This window comes from Elgaria multicarinata, chromosome 5 (genome assembly GCF_023053635.1).
Source record: "Elgaria multicarinata webbii isolate HBS135686 ecotype San Diego chromosome 5, rElgMul1.1.pri, whole genome shotgun sequence".
In the NCBI taxonomy this organism is placed as follows: Eukaryota; Metazoa; Chordata; class Lepidosauria; order Squamata; family Anguidae; genus Elgaria; species Elgaria multicarinata.
This window is the reverse complement of record NC_086175.1, coordinates 88325586-88348510: the sequence shown is the minus strand read 5'-3', so window position 1 is coordinate 88348510 and position 22925 is coordinate 88325586. Positions and strand designations below refer to the sequence as shown.

General features: G+C 39.8%; 1 protein-coding gene across 3 annotated transcripts in view; it reads right to left on the bottom strand.

Moving 5' to 3' along the window:
• The window catches only part of CADM2 (cell adhesion molecule 2), a 527339-nt gene that overhangs the window by 183531 nt on the left and 320883 nt on the right, over positions 1-22925 (bottom strand). For all 3 annotated transcript variants that reach the window (XM_063126769.1, XM_063126771.1, XM_063126770.1), the window contains one exon: positions 14667-14816. In XM_063126769.1, coding sequence (XP_062982839.1) covers positions 14667-14816 — 150 coding nt within the window. The remainder of the gene's footprint in view (positions 1-14666; positions 14817-22925) is intronic.

Sequence of the window (22925 nt, the reverse complement as noted above, 5' to 3'; positions counted from 1 at the left end):
AAGAGGAGAAGCTGTAGTAAAACCAAATTGCTTAAAATATAATAGGTTGGATCCAGACCTAGTGATAATTAGACTTGATAAACCATTGAAATCAATAGAACTTAAGTTAGTCTTGACTAATCCAACTCAGTAAGCTTGACTCTACTGCATCGTAATTGTGTGTGTGTGTGTGTGTGTGTGTGTGTGTGAACCGCCCAGAGAGCTTCGGTTATTGGGCGGTATAGAAATGCAATAAATAAATAAATAGGATGATCCTCAATCAATAAGACTTTTGCCAAATGGGACACCTAGCCACTTATTTGGTGGGTCTGAGGCAATAGTGGACTCATGGGCATTCATATAAAATGCACACACAGAGAGAGTGAGTGAGAGCGAGAACGAGAGAGTATTTCACAGAGGTTTCTCTGATGTCTCTCCCCCCACCTGCCCAATTAGAAAACAACTGCTCTGTTTACAGCTGCGGCTTTAAGGCTCGCCGAGTGCCTTGATAACCACTCCTGATAGAATCAAGTTATTTTCCTTGTTGCCTTCCCTGATGGGTGGGGCTTTAGGAAGGGGATGGGGAATTGCTGCACTGGATGGGAAGGACTGGCAGGCCAGAGGTTCATCACACCTCTATCTTTGTTTTCCATCTAATAATCCCTGGGAGGCTGTGGAAATCCTAAATAGGTTGGGATGGGGCAGAATTTTGTTCAGTTTGCATTTTGATATAAATTTACAACATTTACCCTTTCTGAATAAGTATTTGAACAGGATTACAGTTATCCATCAGTATTCCCATTTCTCTGGATTTGGCAACGCAGTTCTCCAAACAAAAACTGGATTTTCATGGGAAAATATACCCAAATATATGTATGTATGTATGTATATATGTATATATATATATATATATATATATATATATATATGAAAAAAAAGTGTATATTAAGAGAAATGTGTACAAGAATTAGGGATGTCCATCACTGGGATCTCTGTCCCTCTTTCCGCTCAACAGAGTCCACAGCATGTCCGACTCAGCTTACATTTGTGGGCCAAGCTGCAGCTTTTTCCCAAACTCCGGGAACTTTTTCTGCATTTTCTTTTTGTGATGGCCAAAATTTGCACAAATTATGGGTGCAACCTGTGTAATTTGTGCAAATTATGCAAATTTGCTTGATTTTAAAAATGGTGATTCTCTTAAAGAGGCCTGTACGGCTGTGGGCGTTCACGATGGGTCCCGATAAGTGGCTGGGAGCTCATGTGGTTGTGGTGGGGATCAAGCAGGGGCAGCTGCTCAGCAGGCACCAAGCCACGCGAGCTCCCTTCCTGTTACCTGGACCCACTTGTGAGTTTCCACAGCCATCCAGGCCTCTTCAAGGGAGTCACCTTTTAAATGGTGGCTCCTTTTATGAAGCCCATATGGCTGTGGGCACTTACAGCAGGTCCAAGGAAGGAGCAGGACCCTGCTTCAGCTCAGAATTTAAATCTGGAGTCACAGTGGTACACAGCTCTACTGGAAAGTATCCTGTCCTTGCTCTGCAGGCATAATGGACAGGCATTGCCATAGCACCATGTTGATCACTATGGCACACATCATCACAACCTTGGATACTTTGTTTGTCACATGCTCTCTTGTATGGTGGAGACACTGGAAGCATATCTTCAGCATCCCGAAAGCAAACTATAGAACCATGCATGCTTATTTATTTTTATTTAATAGATTTACATGTTGCTTACCATATTTAAAGAATATCTCTAAATGGTTGCTTGGTATGCCCAGTTGTTGTGCCCATTAGAGATGCTGGAGAAATTTGAAAAAGACTAAAATCAGTTTACGTTTCTAAGTATCCGACCTGCAGAATCCACCGAGGACCGACTTTCCCAGGCCAGGTAGAGTCCAAAAAAATTCATTTTTTCTTTTACTTTCTCGACATTTACACTGATACATTCACAGGAAAATACGCAGGATTCTGCTGAGGCATATGCCCTGCTAGAAAATATACGCAGGGAAAAGCTGAACGGAGTGGGGGACAATACGCCAAGCGTTATGTACTAATACAAATTTTGTAAACTGTTGCAAACATTCTTACAGAATTATTTGCATATTTTCCCACAGAACTGGGGTGGGGGAATTGAATCTGTCTGCAAACAGATGCCAGAATGATTGACACTGCACAATCCATGAAACATGTGCAGGACAGATTTCACAAAATTCGGACATCCTTAGTGCTCACCTATTCCCCCACACACACACACACACTGCAAAGCACAGCAGTGTGGAAGTGGTAGCAAGTGGCTCACTCCTAGATTGCTGTGCAGTGCAGTAAATAGTTTACCAGTAGCATATGCTTTGTATCCTCTTGCCTTTCTGTGAGCTCCATCACACCGGGGGTTAACCCGCTCCTACTGTCGCTTCTCCGCCTGTGTTTTCATTCCTCAGTTACTTCCTCTTTCAAAAAGAGAAAGTACCTAATGAGCACAAGGCCCATTGTGTCTGCTGTTCTAATGGCGCTGCTTCTGCTGCACACATCAGGAGAGAGCAGCAATTCTGAGTTTAAAAATACTTCGGACTTAACCAGGTTTTTTTTGGTCATGCAAGGAAGGCAAGAAGGGGCGGAAGGCGCACGGGAGGCAGACAATGTCATCAGAAGGACCTGCGCAAACTCCGTAAGTGCCCAGTAAACAGCGTGCAGTAAAATGCTCATTAGGTGGAGCTTTGTGTCATCTCCTGAAGCTTGTTTGGATCCAGCATTCCTGGGTAATTCACTTTTCCCAGCCATCATGAGAAAGGAAGTGTGTTCCTCTAGTGTCTAGTCCAGTAGGTATGGTATTACCCTGGCAAGACTTCAGATGCTCAAGGAATGTGCTTCTTCTGCACTTCTTCCCAGCTTGCCCTCTATTGTCCTGGACCTTTCCACCCAATATCATTGTGTAAAATTTTGTAAATGTTTTCCAGTTTCGGTATCCAAGCCTGTAACATTGGGAATATGTGTGTATTTTTGTACGTGTGTTTGTGATGATTGTCATGGGCTGAGCCCATGGTTCCTTTAAGAGAACGTATTTTGCGTCATCCAAGGGAGAGGGGTTTCTTTGTGTCTGAAAAGGGAGTAGCAAGTGAAGTATTAGTCCCTGCTGTCCTAAGTGTGTCATTCCTTTGTCTGTGTTTTTCCCCAAAACCTCTTACGTGTTTACCTTAATATGTAGACCCTTACAGAAGTGTGTGGTGTGAAGAATAAAAGTGTTTGGTCCCTATCTCTGGAGTGTGGTGTTGCTTCCTTGAGAACCTAGACTTTAAAGGGTTAACAAGCAGCAGTGAAGGGGTGTGTGTCTGGGCTGGCGGAGTCAGACCCCCCTTCTCTGGCCAGGGAATCGCTGAGTCAAGCCGAGAGGTTCCACCACAATGATCATCACCTTTTCAAAAACCATCATGTGTGAATTTGTACCACTGATCCTGGGAGTGTGTTTTTGTCTTCTTAACAGATAGTACCACAGAGTTCTGAGGCTTCTTGCTGTTGCTTGTTCATATGTCTTTCTGGAAATTAACATTTTAAAATGATTTTGTTTTTCAAGCACAGATTGCAATTCTTCAACATGTGATTTTTATATGATTGGAAAGAGTGCCTGTATTCACAGGAATTTATTGTGTTTAAATGAATTTACTTCTGATTGAATATTATTTCAATACCCTGTAAGGGTTGAATGATTCTGAGTAGACCTCTCAATGCCCTTCATTACAAGCTGACAACAACACGTTGCCCACATTTTTAATTCCATAGATAACCTTTTTGTTTCTTGATTCCCCAGAACGGAGAATGACAGCAAGACCTGACACTTTGGAAGCCACAAATAAATAAGAGGAACATTGTATGTTCAGGTAGCATATTAATCTTCAAAAAGATTCTAAATATTCCTATGATTAAAAATATAAGAAATATCTGCAGCTAACTGAAGGTGCATTCCTGTATAAAAGCTGAAATTCAATAGCATAGGGAAGTGAAGACATAAAACAGAATGTGCTTGAAAGAAGTTCATACCCATTTGAAGGGAAAAAAACACCCTTTAAATATATCATTTGGGGTAGGTTAATAGTCACTCTCATTAGGAGAAACGAACACATACTGAGAACATATCTCTGCCTTCTGACTAAGCAATGAGCCAGTACGGCTGTAAATCTTCCATAATTCCCCATGGTTCAACTCAAAAGAGCAATGTTTTACTCTTTTCACCTCCCATCCTTCACTTTTAGACTAGCATTGTGTTAAGTACCTAAGAAAACTTTTCATCATGCTGTTAAAAGAAACAGATTACTTTTTTATTTCTATTCCTGAGAACCTTTGAATCTCTTATTTCTGCCCAATACTCCTAAAATGTCAAAAAAGATTTATAAAAAATGCAATTAGTGTAATGAAAAATATTTAGGCCATAATTCTTCATCTCAAAAGTAAGGCCTTGTTCCTTCTTACTCCCAACGTGTATGCAAGTAACACATCAAAACAAGAACAGGAACAGAAGATCTATCAATACCTCCCATATTCCTCACATGCCTTTTCCTCCCTGTTGTTCTCAAGATCTACATCTTGAGTAACTTGCATCAGTTAAAGGTGGTGCACAAAGTCCTTCCATTCCTTGTAATGTTATGGGGTTGATATCCAAACTTAACACAGAACACATCATGCAACGTGCTGGGCTTCAAGAATCCAAGGCTGGAGTTAAAATCGTGGGAAGAAACATTAACAATCTCAGATATGCAGATGATACCACTTTGATGGCTGAAAGCGAGGAGGAGCTGAGGAGCCTTATGAGAAAGGTGAAAGAAGAAAGTGCAAAAGCTGGGTTGCAGTTAAACCTCAAAAAAACTAAGATTATGGCAACCAGCTTGATTGATATCTGGCAAATAGAGGGAGAAAACGTGGAGGCAGTGACAGACTTTGTATTTCTGGGCGCAAAGGTTACTGCAGACGCTGACTACAGCCAGGAAATCAGAAGACGTTTACTTCTTGGGAGGAGAGCAATGACAAATCTTGATAAAATAGCTAAGAGCAGAGACATCACACTGACAACAAAGATCCGCATAGTTAAAGCAATGGTATTCCCCGTAGTAAACTATGGCTGTGAGAGCTGGACCATAATGAAGGCTGTGCGAAGGAAGATAGATCAAATCAGTCCATACTCCAGGAAATAAAGCCAGACTGCTCACTTGAGGGAATGATATTAAAAGCAAAACTGAAGTACTTTGGCCACATAATGAGAAGACAGGATACCCTGGAGAAGATGCTGATGCTAGGAAAAGCGGAAGGCAAAAGGAAGAGGGGCCGACCAAGGGCAAGATGGATGAATGATATTCTGGAGGTGAAGGACTTGACCTTGGGGGAGCTAGGGGTGGCGACAGCTGACAGAAAGCCCTGGCGTGGGCTGGTCCATGAAGTCACGAAGAGTCGGAAGCAACTGAACAAATAAACAACAACAAGGCCAAACTACACGTTATGCTAATCCCACAGTGTGTAGCTATCCTTTGAGGTGCACTAAGGCCAACTGCCCCAAATTCGAAACATATGCAGTTATTTTATCCTGATCCAATCCACTGGTCTATATAGCTCAAGGGTGTACACCAAGCAGCCCCAATGCTTTTTTGCAGCCCCTGCCACCCTGAAATTGCCACTGCACCATCAAAATGCCACTGAATTGTGGTGGTGTGGCAGCAGCAAAAGGCTGCATTTTCCAAACAAAACACATAGGGAGCGCACACCTTATTTTATTGCAAAATAGCCCCCCCTGGGAATTCCTTGAGCAATTTGGTAGCACAGGAACTTTGGCTGGAGGCAGAGAGTGCTGAGTTCATACCTTTGCAAACTGCCCACCTTTGGTCTAGCTCAGTATCGTCTCCTTCACTGACAGAGATCTTTGCCAGCTCTTTATGGAGATGTCAGAGACTGAACCTGAGACCCTTTTGAATCAAAAGTAAAATATATGCTCTATCACTGATCTTTGGCCCTTCCCTCATGCTATTTTGTATGACAAGTACTAAACTGGTCCACTTTTTCTTTTTCAAATTTCAAACATTCCCAGACATATTAAGTTCCTTATGTGTTTCCTCTGATACATAGCTGGGAAATTATTTCAGATTCCTGGAGCCACATGGCATTTCTAGGTACCAGTCCAGCACAGGGCTGAATATTTCAAAATTGTAGGCATCATCATTACATTTGCTAAGGATATGCTGCCAATAGAAGTAGGGCTGTGCACAGGCCCTCACCTGACTTGCCTTGGAGGCAGCTTTGGAACCTCCAAAAAGGCCCCGCTTTGACTTGAGGTAGTTCGGGGGGTGCCCGCCTTGCCTCAACACCGAACCCTCACACACCCGTGAAACAGGTTGGCCTTGTGGGCCATTCCCCCTTTATGGCCACTTTAGTTTACAGCCATAGACATACTAAAAGTAAAAAAAATAAATCCACCATGATAACTTTAAATTACGACCTGGCTCTCAAGAGGAGGATGCGTTTGCAGGTAAGTCCCAGTGGTGTCAGTAGCACCAGGAGATCATGGAGGGATAGGGAAGTGAGTCCATTGAGTCCAGTGGACTTCCTTGGATTCATGGCCAGCCTTGTGCTGGCTTTCCCAGGTGTGTGGGCAGGTATGGGGGTGTGCACCTGCACCACCTTGAATCGGCCCAAGGCACCATGAGACTTCGGTGCCAATCTGCTTTGGCCTCAGGGTGTCTCGGGCTGACCTGGTGCCACTCCAGATTCAGGCCAAGGCAGGCCAAATCGGATCACCTCACCTTGCACTCGGCCCGAGGCGGTGCATAGCCCTACATAAAAGTCCCTGGATTGTTTAATAACCCTGCTCAAATGAGATCCTTTCTAGACCCTATACTCTTCATAGCTGCCTTCTGAGGAATCTTTTCCAGTTTGACAAAAAGCTTCTTCAATTGTTACGTCCAGAATTGAATACAGTGTGATACATGACTTCTTAGTGCTGTTGGGTATTATGATATTCTTCCTTACCAATGTTTTAACATTTTTTACTGTTACTTTAAAAAAAAATGGTTGAAAATATATTTCTCTCTTCCTGCACTTTGTATTCCTTTGACTCATTTTACAACCTCATCTTGATTTCTTTCTGACAGGATATATTGCTTTTTGATTCTGTGGCATCTCATTACTTACCAAATACCCCACCCCCCTAAACACAGAGGACCCTGACAAGGGTTACTAGAACTCATAAGAAAGAAGGCAGTCATCAGTAGCCACCTAATTCAGCAGCTAGTGCTGTAAAAAAGAAAATTCCTTCTGAAAGAAATATACAAACCATTAGCAATGGAAGTGAGCAGGAAATTAATGTATAGCAGCTAAGAAAAAACAAAATAAACTAACATATAGATGTAAAAGATGGCACAAGGGAGAGGTGAGTGAGAAAAAAATGAATATTGCATTTTATTCTGCTAAAAGATGCTTTTTTAAAAAACATGTAGAATCACTAATGTGCATATTACGAATGCAGACAAAGGACAAATGTTAGCACATTCACCTAAATCACTGCTTCACCTCATTGCATACCAATGCATCAACTTCATTCCCAATTTAGCTAGCTGCAAAGGTAGAAGACTTAATTTGTTAAACCTCCCACACTTCAACACAAAATAATACAACCTCCTACACTTCACCATTTTCTTTGCAAAATGTTCATTTCTCACTGGGACCTGATGAAAGAATATAACTGGGAGTAATTCTATTAATTTATTGCAATCCAAATGTGTACTTTAATTCATCAATTTACATAACTTGAATATGTTTGCTTAATTAATAGTTTTTCCCAAGCTACACTTTGTGAATATGTTTTTCCAAGTTAAAATGTTTTCTTGTTGATTTAATTATCTATAGAAGTTGATGTGATTTTCAAAAGTATCTTACAAATTTCAATGGGCCAGAAATTGAATTATTAATCAACATAATAAACTTTATTCTCTATACAGGACATGTGCTAATGAGTTTTAAAACCTTTTTAAAAGAACATTTTAAAATAGCAAATAAACATAAATAATATGTTTTGTTAAACTATCTATGATTATAGGGGTACATGTCAAATCTTAAATCCAATCATTCATATAATATTGGTCTGAGAAACTAGAATAAAATTAATTCTGTTATCATGGAACAAATAGTAAGGAGGAGGTATCTGGGGAGATGAAGAGATGAAAATACATTTGAAGATGGTCCTTTCCTTTTCCAAATTATTTTGTAACCACTGGGCCATCTCTCCTATCTAAAAACAACTTTCAAGGCACTATAAAATGCTGAGTGGTTGTCTTCATCTTCAATTTTTGCTGGCTTTACTTTATTTTGCACTTTTACTGTATGGCATGTAGCTAACTGAGCAATTTGATTAGGGTCTTTCAATTTCATGCCATGATATTGAAACTCATGAATTTAATCCTCCTCTATTCATTGTCACCATTTCTGCTGGTGTCCATAAATTAAGAAAAAGCAACACTTTCGTTTAATAACTGGTCATTGTCTCTAGACAGACTCTCCAAACTCCTTTCAAGCAAAACAAATTGGTGTTGGTGTAGTAGCAATAATCACCATTAGCCTGTTCCCAGACTAATCACGATGTATCGTTTTCCAATTTTCTCTTCCCCACGTTTATTTTATCTCTTTATTCTTCCATCTAATCATTTTAAACAATCTAAACTTTTATAAGTAAGCTTAAAACATTTGGCAACAAGTCCCTTGGCAATCCTATTGCTTTTAACAAAAGATTCATTAGTGGTTTTTATATTTTTGGAATACCGTCACATATTTTGGACTGTTATGGGAAGAGAGAAAGCCAAGCCCAGCTGGCTCTTACTGCCTGACACTCCTTTGTCTACAGCTTTTAAAGGACCAACTATTCTGTGAACAGATGATGAGACGGGTTTATGGTTGTTAAAACTTTCTCTCCCACTATTATGTTCACTACTGTTATACAGCATACTGGACACCTTCCCAGCCCAATAAACATTTCAAGCATGATTGGAGAGTGTGTATTGGCCAGATGAACTCTTTCTGCAAGATCACACAAGAGGGAGCCACCTTAAGGATCAGTTCTGGCAATTGGATGATTATTTAGAATACTGTCAAGTGACAACAACAAATATTTAATCATCACATACTTCTAAGTCTAAGGAAATTCAGTAATCTCCTTTAAATTCAGTAATGTCTAACATTCCTTAAAGTTTACATTCACTGATCTTCTGTATTTCCCTAATATAAGAGAAATTGCTTTCAAATACCAACTATGTACAGGATGCACCAAGCCACTTATAAGTCTATTGCATTAGTCATTCTGACAATTAGATGAAATATATAAAAACTTACTAGTAAACGCTTAGGCACGACCACTAATGAAAATAACTCATCACACAAGCAAACACTATTCCTGTTCCACTAGAGGTTGCTTATGCTAGCACAATGAAATTTAGGTTAGGACCCGTGCTGAATTGGATACTGCCCAAAGTGTGGTGTATTCATAGAATCATAGAATAGTAGAGTTGGAAGGGGCCTACAAGGCCATCGAGTCCAACCCACTGCTCAATGCAGGAATCCACCCTAAAGCATCCCTGACAGATGGTTGTCCAGCTTCCTCTTGAATGCCTCTAGTGTGGGAGAGCCCACAACCTCCCTAGGTAACTGATTCCATTGTCGTACTGCTCTAACAGTCAGGAAGTTTTTCCTGATGTCCAGCTGGAATCTGTCTTCCTTTAACTTGAGCCCATTATTCCGTGTCTTGCACTCTGGGAGGATCGAGAAGAGATCCTGACCCTCCTCTGTGTGACAACCTTTTAAGTATTTGAAGAGTGCTATCATGTCTCCCCTCAATCTTCTCTTCTCCAGGCTAAACATGCCCAGTTCTTTCAGTCTCTCTTCATAGGGCTTTGTTTCCAGACCCCTGCTCATCCTGGTTGCCCTCCTCTGAACACGCTCCAGCTTGTCTGCGTCCTTCTTGAATTGTGGAGCCCAGAACTGGACGCAATACTCTAGATGAGGCCTAACCAGGGCCGAATACAGAGGAACCAGTACCTCATGTGATTTGGAAGCTATACTTCTGTTAATGCAGCCCAAAATAGCATTTGCCTTTCTTGCAGCCATATCGCACTGTTGGCTCATATTCAGCTTGTGATCTACAACAATTCCAAGAGCCTTCCCGTTTGTAGTATTGCTGAGCCAAGTATCCCCCATCTTGTAACTGTGCATTTGGTTTCTATTTCCTAAATGTAGAACTTGGCATTTATCCCTATTAAATTTCATCCTGTTGTTTTCAGCCCAGCACTCCAGCCTATCAAGATCAATTTGAAGTTTGTTTCTGTCTTCCAGGGTATTAGCTGTCCCACCCAATTTTGTGTCATCTGAAAATCTGATCAGCGTTCCCTGCACCTCCTCGTCCAAATCATTAATAAAAATGTTGAAGAGCACTGGGCCCAGGACTGAGCCCTGCAGTACCCCACTTGTTGCCTCTCCACAGTTTGAGAAGGTTCCATTGATAAGTACTCTTTGAGTCCGATTCTGTAGCCAACTGTGAATCCACCTAATAGTTGTTCCATCTAGCCCATTTTTAGCTAGTTTGTTAATCAGAATATCATGGGGCACTTTGTCAAAAGCTTTGCTGAAGTCAAGATATATGACGTCCACAGCATTCCTATATTGGGTCTCCTAGCTTGCCATACCAGGAAGTGCCCATGTTAGCTCTCGAGCACTGTACTTTCAGTTTTCCTGTTTAGCCTTGCCTACAGGTTCCTTCTAATTTTATTCCACTAATATATGATTTATATTTACTGATATTAATAAACATGTGAATATGCTTAAGAAGTCTTTAAGACTAGGCTTGCTTTCTTTGCACTCAAAGAAATTGTACCTTCAGGCATAACATTTTGCACTGATCACACAATACATGCAATGGATAGTCTTGACCTGTACATCATATCCCTATTCACATGTTAAGCATGTGCACAAAGTATGCGTGGATAACATGAAGCAGGGATAGTGTGGATAACCTGATGTTGCATGTACCACTTGCTCCACCCTAACATAGCCACATTGATTGTGGACATCTATAAAGGTGTGGTATGTGTAAGCAACTACTCACACATAGTTATCTCTTTGGAGACATTAGGGGCTGAGGCTACAAGGTGAATCCCTGCTCCATCCTACATGCATTAACCCTACATGTTGAAGGCACATATGAACAGGGTTCATGTGTGAGAGAAATGCCATCAGCATTGTCTGGCTACCTGTATCACTCCTTTCTCTTTCCAAGAGCCATTCCTCCATTATAACTGTATTCTATATGGCCATCTTCGTTAAGGGCTTAAGAACAGTTTTTTTTTTAAAAAAAATATCTCAATGTGCTTTTGACTCTTGGTAAGGAGATAGTTTTGCCTTCTTCTACATGCCAGGCCATTCCTAATCTTCTAACAATGTAACTTAGGTTGATAAACATTTATTGTGGGGACAGCTTCATTGGAAAACAGTATTGGGGTAAATTAAATTTATTTCCTATCTCCTTGCAATTAAATACCAATCCATACTGAGAGCTCCCGCAGCTGTTTCCCCCCCCCCCCCACAAACAAAGAGATGTTCCAAGGATTGTATGCAAATGTTGTCATTTTAAAATACGGAATCTGCTAGAAAATGCATGAATACATATGCCTTTTTGTAAAACAAAACAAAACCCAAACACCCATGTTTTATACATCTCTGATTTCGCTTCAGCCTCTGCTGTGTAGCATTCTTTGTTGTGTGTACACTCTGCTCATTGACTGAATGCCAATCTAAGAAAAATACATAAACTATCATACACCAGCAAAAGGTACATAAATTGCAGGTCACTTTTTTGCATACTTTTCTGAAGAGGGATAAAATAACATTCCATCCATGACTGGATGATGGAATGAAAGACATATTTTCCAGAAAACACAGCTGGACTGTATTAAACAAAATTCTATATCCCTACCCATGGGCACCATGTCGAGGACCCCAGGCCTAGAGTAAAGTAGGACCTCACTGCGTTCTTTTGCTAAGAAGTGACAACAGTGTTGTACACTACTATTATTAGTCATATAACTCTTTTTTATGTGTGTGCACATTTGGAAATGGAAATATGATTTGTTGTTTTATATATTTATAGTCCATGGGATCTTATGCCAAAATAAATTTCTTAGTCTTAAGATGCTACAAAACTCTGTTATAATATAAAAGAGTTCTTCAGTATTTTTATTTAAAATTAGAACATAAGAACATGAGAAGTACAATGCTGGATCAGACTGAAGGTCCATCCAGTCCAACACTCTGTTCACACATTACCAAAAAAGCAGGATGTGGTGCAACCACACCCTCTCACCCATGTTCCCCAGGAACTGGTGCATACAGGCTTACTGCTGCAGATACTGGAGGTAGCACATATCCATCAAGGCTAGTTGCCATTGATAGCTGTCTCCTCCAGGAATTAATCCAAACTCCTTTTAAAGCCATCCAAATTGGTGGCCATTACTACATCTCGTGGTAGTGAATTCCATAATTTAACTACGCACTGTGCGAAGAAGTGCTTCCTTTTATTTGTCCTGAATCTCTCACCAATCAGCTTCATGGGATGACCCCGGGTTTTAGTATTATGGGAGAAGGAGAAAAACTCTATTCAGGTCTGCTCAGAAGTAAGCTCCACTGAATTCAATGGAGCTTAGTCCCATGTAAATCTACATTGGATTGCAGAATGGTAGCATAGGTTCTGCACAATATCTTATCAAGGTAGAATGTAAAGCTGGCAAGCAGCGAAAATGTCATGGGGAAGTTATGTTCACTCTCCTTTCTTCATTCTCAATTTAGTTCAGGGTAGTTCATTGTTCCAGTGCAGCATTATCAGGAAAGAACTGGCTGGTGGATATCTAGTGTTCTTGATTGTAAAAGGATAGGAAGATGCATATTTAAACTGAGAGAGAAGCGTCTAAATGTAATCCTCGCAGTGCAGAACATGAGTCAAAGACAGTTCTCTTTACCCTTACTTATCAGCTAAAGTTGCATATTTTGAGGAGTCAGGGCAATGTGGAGTCAACTTTGTGTTGCCTCCTTTCATATTCATTCCACCAGCTTAGTAATATGAGTGTATTACATAATTACTATTGCACATGTCAATTTCCAGATTCTGGTGGTGATATTCATTGGCATTAATGTAGAAGCAAGTGGGGAAAGCAAAATGTTGCAGCATGGAATGCTCAGGTTTCCAGCCAGGGAGCTAAGCCATCTTGGAGGGTACTCCATTCCACCCTCTCCACAGCTAGCCTCCCTTCCTCTAATACTCATGGGAAGACTTTTATTAAAGTCTTGACCATCTTGTAGCAAATTATTAACCTACCTACCTAAGCCTCCCCCTCCCCCCCACACACTCATGGAATTTTCTCCTAAACTCTCCTCCTCCTCCACCACCACCACCTCCAATCACCACCACCACCACCACCTCCTCCAATCACCAACAACCACCTCTTTTGCAGGGAGGCTAGATGAGTTTCATGAAATTGGTGGGGTGGGGTTTGGCGTAGCATTAGTTTTAGTGGTCAGTCTGAGATCGGCCTCAGATCAGTGGATGAACAACTACACTACAGCACCTGGTATGGTGGCCATTTCAAGTATCCCATGTCAGCTGGAATTATCTACATGCAGAGACACCTGCTGCAAATCAGTTTTTAAACATAAATTTACAAAATCAAGACTAGAAAAACTAAACAGTGGTAGAAAACCATCACTCCTGTCTCTAATACATCTTGATAACCAGCAGAGAGAGAAAAAACAAGTCAACTGGCAAATAAAAAGGAAGGTATTTGGTTGAAATATAGTAAGTGGTATATACGCAACTCTATTAAATAAATAAATAAATAAATAAATAAATAAATAAATCACTAATTAACCTGGTCCAATGTTTTTAATTTCAGCCCCAATTTTTGCCTGATACATCATTTCCAGTTCAACATTCATGACCAGCCTTCAACAACAGTTTTAAGGACTCTTATTTGCTCTTTCACTTTCCAGCAAGCCCCACTTTTGCGCCATTGGGTGAATATGACCATGACTCATATGTGAGCAATCTGTGGAATCCCCTCACCATTCTTCTTCCTTATCTAGCTTCAGCCCTATATGATCTTGGGCCATAGCTAGACCTAAGGCTTATCCCTGGATTGTCCAGGGGTCAAACCTGTTCATCTAGGTGACACACAGGGGATCCAGTGCTCAGGCAGGGGCGAACCCTGGATGATCCCAGGATAAACCTTAGGTCTAGCTGTGGCCTGGGTCACCCATGCCTTCATCTTAACTCTGCCAGCACTCCTGACCTACCCATGCTGATCACAACTCACAACCATATCTTCAGTGAAATAAATGCTTGAAAGGGATTCTCATATGTGTGTGTAAATAAAATCCTTGCTAATTACAGCGAAAAGTTTTGAGAACAAGAATACAATACATGCTGGCTTAAAAAAAAATAAGATGCAATTAATACTATACAGTTAACAAAAAAATTCAAACTACACAATAAATGCTTTATTTATGAATTAAAAACAACTCAGAATGTATTAAATGCAAGCAGTTTGGAATAAAAAACCCCACAGGCAACACATTATTTATTACTTAAATAATTTATAATTGAAAGAGGAAAATGATATTCACCTTTCTTGTCATCGAAGTACAGAGTCTGTTGAGCTGGATTTGACCACTGGAGGGAAGTGTTATCATTTTGATCAACCCTACAGGTCAAAGTTGCTGTTTCACCCTCGATAACTGTAACATTCTGTGTGAGTGGAAATTGCCCTTGGCTGCCTGCAGAGGGTGTAAATAAAGAAAGAAAGAAGTATTACATTAAAAGTTATAGGGTTATATTAATAACTTTAACCTCCCAGAAGTGCGTACGGTGGGTATTTTTTTATTTTACGATATTTCCAATAGGGAAAAATGCATACCAAAAATCCCATCAAAACATGTTGCAGAGATACAAGGATATCGAAAACCTGTTGTTGTTTATTGTAATGCTTATCAACTGAGAGGAAACAATTATATTTCTTTTTCTATACAATTTACTTCCCTGGAGGTTGTCTCAAAAGCATGTGGCAAGTTCAGCTGAAGATTAGAACTATATAAAATAACTGTGGGGTAGAGGAGAATAACAAAATCCATGCTGGGCCCTAGCTCTACCAGCACATCATAATTGGATTCCACACAAATTTCAGATTTATATATTGAAATTTCAACCCTAACTCTGAAATGGATTTCAGAATCTAGTATGGATTCCTCAATTAGCCTCCATCCGTGCATACAGATATCTATGATCCATGCGATGATTTTCTTTGCAAGTTCAGAAGACTCTAATGCATCATGACAGCCAACCAGTGTGTCAGAGTATATAAGCAAAGTTGATTATCACCACCCTAACTTTTTTTCATGATATAAGACAACCAGAGGAGAATCCAAGCCAGAACTTGTGAAATAATAATGAGGCAAAACTGAGGCATATGCTCATCCGTCATTTTGTACAACTTGCCATGCTAAAGGAGGACTGTTTCAGTAACATGACATTTGTTATTTCTCGAAATAATTTCAGCAAAGAAAAAAAGTGTACACCAGCATATACGAGGTGCAATCTGAGAGACTATCTACATGGCATTGCACATATTGGCATTATTTGCAGCAAAATATACTCACATGCCATACTTTATACGTTATGATATACATGCCTGTTCTACACTGTTATTATTTCTTCGTAGGGGAAGACCAAGAAGACCTATCAAGAAGACCAAGACTTGCTTACTTTATTGGCAAACTATTCTTGAGACAAAATGGAACAAACAGCAACATTTGCCAAGATGTATCCTGAGTAATTTAGAATACCTTAGTAAAAAAACGACAACAATCTGCTGCTCAAAAGCAAAACTAGTAGTAATTAATAAGATGTGTTTTCTACTTTTGATAATTTATGTATTTTCCATTATTCATGATTTCACCTTTCAAGTCAATATTTACCTTCTTTTGATGTTTATGCCTTTAGTAACGCCAAACTAGATTTGCAGGAACACTATTCTGTTTATGCAAATGCAGTTTGCAAGTGCAATCACTGATCTAAATTATTATACAACTTACTTGATATATTCTGGAGATTTCTACATGTAACATGGAGTTACTCTCTGAGCTAAGTAAGGCTTGTAATTCACATTTATATTTTATTGCAGTAATACTACACAAGTTCTCAGTTCACATATCTGGGATGTTTCATTGTAAAACAACAACAAACCAAAAAACAACCCCCATTCACATTATATTGAGAAGTAATATACTCACTGGCCTGGTTCAGACAACACACTAAACCATGCCGCTTGAAGCAGCATAGTTTAGCGTGTTGTCTGAACCAAGCTATTGTGACAATTAGAAGTATTGTACATTTCAAAGAAAGAGAAATGGGAGGCTTCCTTGACATTATCCAGTACTTAAGGGATATGGAGATGCACATTATAAAATGTTTCATATTCTACCTATTGCATAAAATATAAGCAAAGGGGCAATTAAAAGCATTCACTATCTTTACTTCTGATGAGTAAATTAAAAGTTGTGAAAATCACTGAGGCCTCTCACTCACAAGGGATTTAGCTGACTTGCTCTCCATTTCTATTAGCTGACTTTCCTCCATCTGTATTCCTGTAATTGCTTCGAAGAATGTTGACCCTCCAGATTATACATAATCAGAACCACCAATGCAATCTCTTCAGATTGTATATATTTATATAGTTCATCATGAAGATTTAGTGCCATTTAGATCCTGTTCTATGAAATAAAACATTATATAGGGTGATTTTAAATTTTGAAATAACTGAATGGTTTTATTGGACTTGTTGGTGTCCCACAAAATATCTACCAATACGGCAATGCTGATCAGCTGAGAGTCTCCCTGATGAATTAGTTCAGCAAGCTGCTCATAAATCTAGCAGATGTTTATGTTGTCTAGGCCCGTAGAAACCTCATGGACCCTTCTCCTCCTCTTCCTCCTCCCAGGAGCAAATGTCAGCACAACAGAGAACTGGAAGAATGCCATATAGCACAGACAGAAAAAGCTGTCATAGAATACAAGGATGGTGCTGTGTACTAATTTTAGTGGTAGTTTGGTTTTGGAAAGATCATTTCAAACTGCACTGCTTATAGTACTAATTATCCATTTATGTTTTATACTTCTTTTCAGTACTAATTCTGGTGCTATGCAATTCTAAAGTAACAACAATACCACTACAGAGAAAGAAGCAAAACTAGGAAGCTAACCTATGAATTGATCATGGCCTTAACAATTGATTTGAAAAAAAGCTTCTGCATGGAACAAAACAGTTACACTATAAACAAGATAAGGATAAGGGAGGAGAAATATCACAGAGAGAAATGTTAAACACAAAAAGAGCTTAGATCTCCTGTGTAATTGAAAGGAGTTCTCTATTGATTGCCCAGTAATTTCTGTTCATTGCACCAAATGAGCTATTTATTGGTCATCAGCATAAGTGGCCAGAAGAATTGCTTCTATAATTGTAAAGAGAGGAGGATGTAGATGGCTCTGATTCAAATCAAACTGCATTGCTAGAATAAACTATTGAATGTTATATAAAGATGACAGAAGTAGTGGTGCTGAGCAACTTAGTGACGAATGCCTTGTTATTTATAATTATGGCTATCAAAAGGATTTTTTGCTATCACCCAGAATAACTTTAATTAAACTGGGGGTTTTACACTTTTGCCAACCCAAAGACCTATCTAGTCCAACAACTTGTTTTCCACAGTGGCCAACCAGATGTTTCTAGGGAAGCCCAGGAGCAGGCTATATAACTGCAATAGACCTCCTGTGTTCTCTCTCCCCTCCCCGCCGAATTACATACTGTTTTGAACATGGAGGTTTTATATAGCCATCATGGCTAATAACCATTGATAGACCTAATTTGTCTAACTTCCTTTGTCAGTTAGTGAACACCCTAAAAATGATGTGTAAGTTACTTCGTCCATCTCTCGTTGATGCAGAGGTATGTAGGAAAAATGGAAGGGTTTGGACATCTCTGTCCCATTTAGCTAGCTGGCTTCTTTATTATTTATTTGAATTTTTATTTTTCACTTTTGATCCTACTTTTTAACTGAGAGGTCTCAGCACAGAATTCTTTACAACTACAGAAAGGGATAGACAAAAAGGCAGCATTACTGGTTCACTACAAAAAATGATGTTTGTGTTGTTTAAAGTAAACCATGTACAAATCTATGGGAGAAAAGAAAAGAATAGTAAAATGTACAAAACCAGCAAATATATTGATAAAATGCATTAAACCAATTTTCTGGATCAGTGAACCCATATCTGAAATTGCTTCCCACACTAAAATCTCATTTTATTATTTGTGCTGAATAATCTTTTCGCTGAAATATTTTACTTCATAACTTTCTGAATTAAGTTGGAGGTGACCTAGTACCTAAGACAACTCTAGTGGAGGGGGAAAATATGCAACTTCCTCAGCCTTGTGGAAATGGCATTCCCCCCCCCCCACACACACACCGATAGAGGCTTTAAACACCCAATTAACAGGGCCCTTAAGGTGCCCACTGGTGGTGGTGGTGGTAGAAATGTGACTTTCGCAAGGCTGGCGAAATCAAGTATTCCCCCCCCCCCAATCTAATGGCAATATATCATGGCCCACTGATACCAGTCTTGGGGAAATTGTGTTTCCCCGCCACACACACCGCACAATCAAGGTCTTAAAGGCCCTCTTAACTAAGAGGGCCTTTAAGGCCTTGATTGGGGGTGGCATGGCAAAATGTGCTTTCCAGGGCCTCTGGAAAGTGTGCCATTCCCCCGGCCATGCTAATGGTGTGTCGGCGAATGGCACACATTGCAGAGGCCCTAGAAAATGCTGTTTGCTGAGGGCTTGGGAGGCTTGTGCAGCCTCCTGAACGCACATCCAGCCCAGCTCCTTGAAACAGGGCCAGATGAGCAGGGCTTGGCATACTTGCAAACTGAAAGTAGGAAATAGAACAGTTCTGGAAGATATTGTAGAGCAAGAAAAGGTGCAGAAAAGGGCAACTAAAATGATCAAGGGACTGGATCATCTTTCCTACAGCTGGGATTGTTTAGCTTGGAAAATGCGGCTGGGGGAGACATGATAGAGGTGTACTAAATTAGGCATGGTGTGGAGAATGTGGATAGGGAGAGATTTTTCTGGGCTATTGGCAAAAAGGGGAGCACAAATGTTAGTTTAATGTCCCTGGTCAACAGCGGATTGGTGACTGTGTGAACAGAGTGCTGGCGTAGATGGAATCTTGGTCTGATCCAGCATGGCTTTTCTGATATTCTTATGTAATATACTACCACAGAAAGATGTGCATGGCCCACTAATACCACTCACTTCTCCAACAGGTGAAGAAATGTTACTGGCATATCATTGTACTTTGGCCTGCATCTCTGTTTATAAAAACGTAGAGACTTCTTTGTGTTCAATTTCATTTTGCTCCAATTTGCAATTAATTATGTTTGTTTAATTATACTTGACATTTTTACTTCAAAAATAAAGCTTTATATTACATTATTATAGACGATAACCTAATTCTTTAAAAATAAAAGCTTTATAAATCTAAATAAACCCCCAACTTTTAATTATAGTGAAAACTATTGTTATTCATGGAATCTGCTTGTCAAACACTTTCCAAGGAAGTGTGTCATGAAAGTCAAGGGAAGGCAGTCAAAAAGGGATGACCAACTAAGTCCTGATTTTGAATTATACAGAGAAGATAAATATTTCCTATGTATTTTCTACATGTACACATTCTTGAACACATTTTTTTATTGCACAGATCACATTGCAAGCTCTGAAATGCGTGGACCTCTGACTGCAAATTTCCATTCAAGTCCGTGTTTGGTTCCAGGGGATGCAAACTGAATAAATCCTGGTCAAAAATGAATTTCGTCACCATCCTCAGTGAGAAATATTGTACTATCTGATCTAAGCAGTTTTCAAAAGTTTCATAATTGCATCCTGATTGCCCCCAATAAGGGTATTTTATACTAGTCTGTAATTTACATATCTGAACAACACTGCTTACATTTAGCTGATACAGCAATTGCATTGAGTATGCTAAGAAAATTGTTCATGTAGAATAGAATAAATCAGCAAAAATCATGACATGGGCAGAGGAAGGGTAAATTTGAAAATCCACATACAATGTGGCTATAATGGCATAGGATCCAACTATGTGAGTATAAACTGACCAACAGGTGTGGGTGTGGGTTTTTATCAATAGAATGCAGAAAGAAAGAAAGAAAGAAAGAAAGAAAGAAAGAAAGAAAGATGACAGATATAAGAGATACAACCAAGCAGTGCTGATGAAGGTATACATTTTCATTTCTCTCATGGCAGATAGGAATTTATATCCTGACGCATTCTCTATGGCCCCCAGTTTGCAGAATGCTGTCCCCAGAGAAACTCGCTTTGCACCAACATTATGACCTTTTTGGAACCAGGTGAAGGCCTCTTTATTCTCCCAGACATTTTAAGAACCGTGTTTTTTTCATGCTTTAAGTACTTTGGTTTATGTGCTCCTGTTCCTGCCCCGCCTTTCCTATTCATGCCCTGAGGTTCCAGCCTTCAGGCTTTATCCTGCGGTTCTGCCCTACCCCTTCTTTCTCCCTCAGAGTCCTTGAGCCATTTAAAGAGTCCTTGTCCTGATTCCATTTCCCAGTCCTGTGGCTGTCTACTGTTGCTGGTCAACCAGGGGCACCTGGGGTGTTCTGCCATGACCCCTGATGGCTCTTCAGTCAACTAAGCACAATCCTCACCATTTTGTCAACAGGAAACGTATGCATCTATAAATGGATGCATAACATTCACCTTTGAAGGCTTTCATTCTATTCCAAGAATGTACGTGGGCCTATTGGCAAGAAATTGACTGAAATGTTTTGCACTTAAAATCTATAGATAGTAGTCCTACAACATTAATTGAACAATTAATAGACGTGAAATGAAGAGGTTGAAGAAGTAGAAACCCCAGTTCAGTGGATGCCTGAAGCAAGACCAAGAATGCGTAGGCAGGCTGAAACTAGCCTCAGTGCAACCCCAGTCACCTGCCATTAGAGCTACAAGCACTACAGGAGAGCAAAGCAGCTGCCTTTTTCACTAACTGGAGTTTCAAGGAACTGTCCGAAGGCAGTTCGACACACAACATATTACAGAAATCTAATTTACAGCTAATTTGAAACTTCTATATTCAGAGGCAGCATACTTCAGAGCCATACAACTGAAAAGGGCTGTTGCCTTCTTGCCCTGCTTGTGAGCTTCCTGGAAGCATATAGTTCTGGAGAGGTCCTGCAAGACAGTTCTAATATTCTTCATTAACTTCCAGATATCAAGATCCTATATGTCTGAATCAGCCACGAAGATGTGGTGTCCCAATGTTTTGGACTACAACCCCCATCATCCCTCACCCTGGCCATGCTGGCTGGGGCTGATGGGAGTTGAAGTCCAAAACATCTAGAAGCCCCTAAATTGGGGAAGGTTGCTTTAAATACAAGCTCGTGAGGAGAAATAAATGAGGGAGATACCAACTGTCAAAGCTCAAATGCATCTTTCCGTATGTAATAAAGTCACTTGATCCACCTCTATGGACAGAGTTTTAGCAACAAGTTTGCTCAGTCAAATTGTTTTTAAGAAGCATGCCATGTTTCATCAGGAATATTAACTTAACGCATATGCATTATTAATGAATTAAACAACTAAAATTCTAATGTAAGATTCCTTACACTGATAGATATGAACATAAAGAACATCAGAAGAGATGCAAAATAAATTATTTCTAAATTATTGCTTTATAGCAAACCTCTATAATCTATTTTCCAAACAAATTTAAAGGGCTCAAAGCTACCCTATTATGAGGCATGAAACAACTTCTGTTTCTAGCGATAAATTATGAACGGTGATGGCAATTTTTTTGCTGCTAGTACTACAGAACACCCTGAATGAACATTCAACATCCAAAACTCATTTGTTCTTTTATGATGAATTATGCAGACAGTTGCAATACCAAAATACTCTTGAAGGTACTAGAGTTCAAATTCACAAATATTGCTGATTAATTCCAAGCAGCAGACAAACTTTTTCATATTCACGCAAACTTTTTCATTTTGGAGAAAATACTTCATGTCAGCTTATCTACTGATAAAGGGAAGCCTACTTCTCGCACAATATTGACATGATATTGTGCATGCAGCATGGGAGTAGTAGATTAAACCCATAGGGCTGAATGATGCCTTGTGCCCCCACCTCTAGTCCTAACAATGATCAGTCTGTTGGTACTCCCATAGGGAGATTCAGAAGCCCCGCTCTGAGAACAAGTAAGTCTGGATAATAGCTCTACCATAACCAGCAGGTGCATCACACTGCACTATTAAAATACCAATTTGCTTGCATCCTAGCTTGCCTTAATATCCATGGAAAAGGGATTCTCTTCAAGCCCTCTATGCACCTGAAAATCTGTTCATAAGGGTAGGGACATCTTTGGGAATGGTATGGTATAGGGATATGCACAGACCTCACATTTCAACTCAGTCCCCAATTCTGCACTTTGTGAAATGTTTTGATTCTGCTTGGACTGATTCAAAGTTAGTCTGTGTCAGTGTGGTTCAGAGTTATTTATTTTATTTATTTATTTATTTCATTTCTACACCGCCCAATAGCTGAAGTTCTCTGGGTGGTTCTGCAGCAGTGGTCTGCTGCGACTCAGTACCAATGCTTTGTGCTTCCCTATGACTATCATGAGAAATCCAAAAAATGGCTATTACTTCTTTGGTTGGAATTGGATGTTATTGTCAGGCATAGTATCCCCTTAGGAGGGGATTAAGTTTGCAAAGTTTTGGAGAAATAGGTGTAGTGTTTT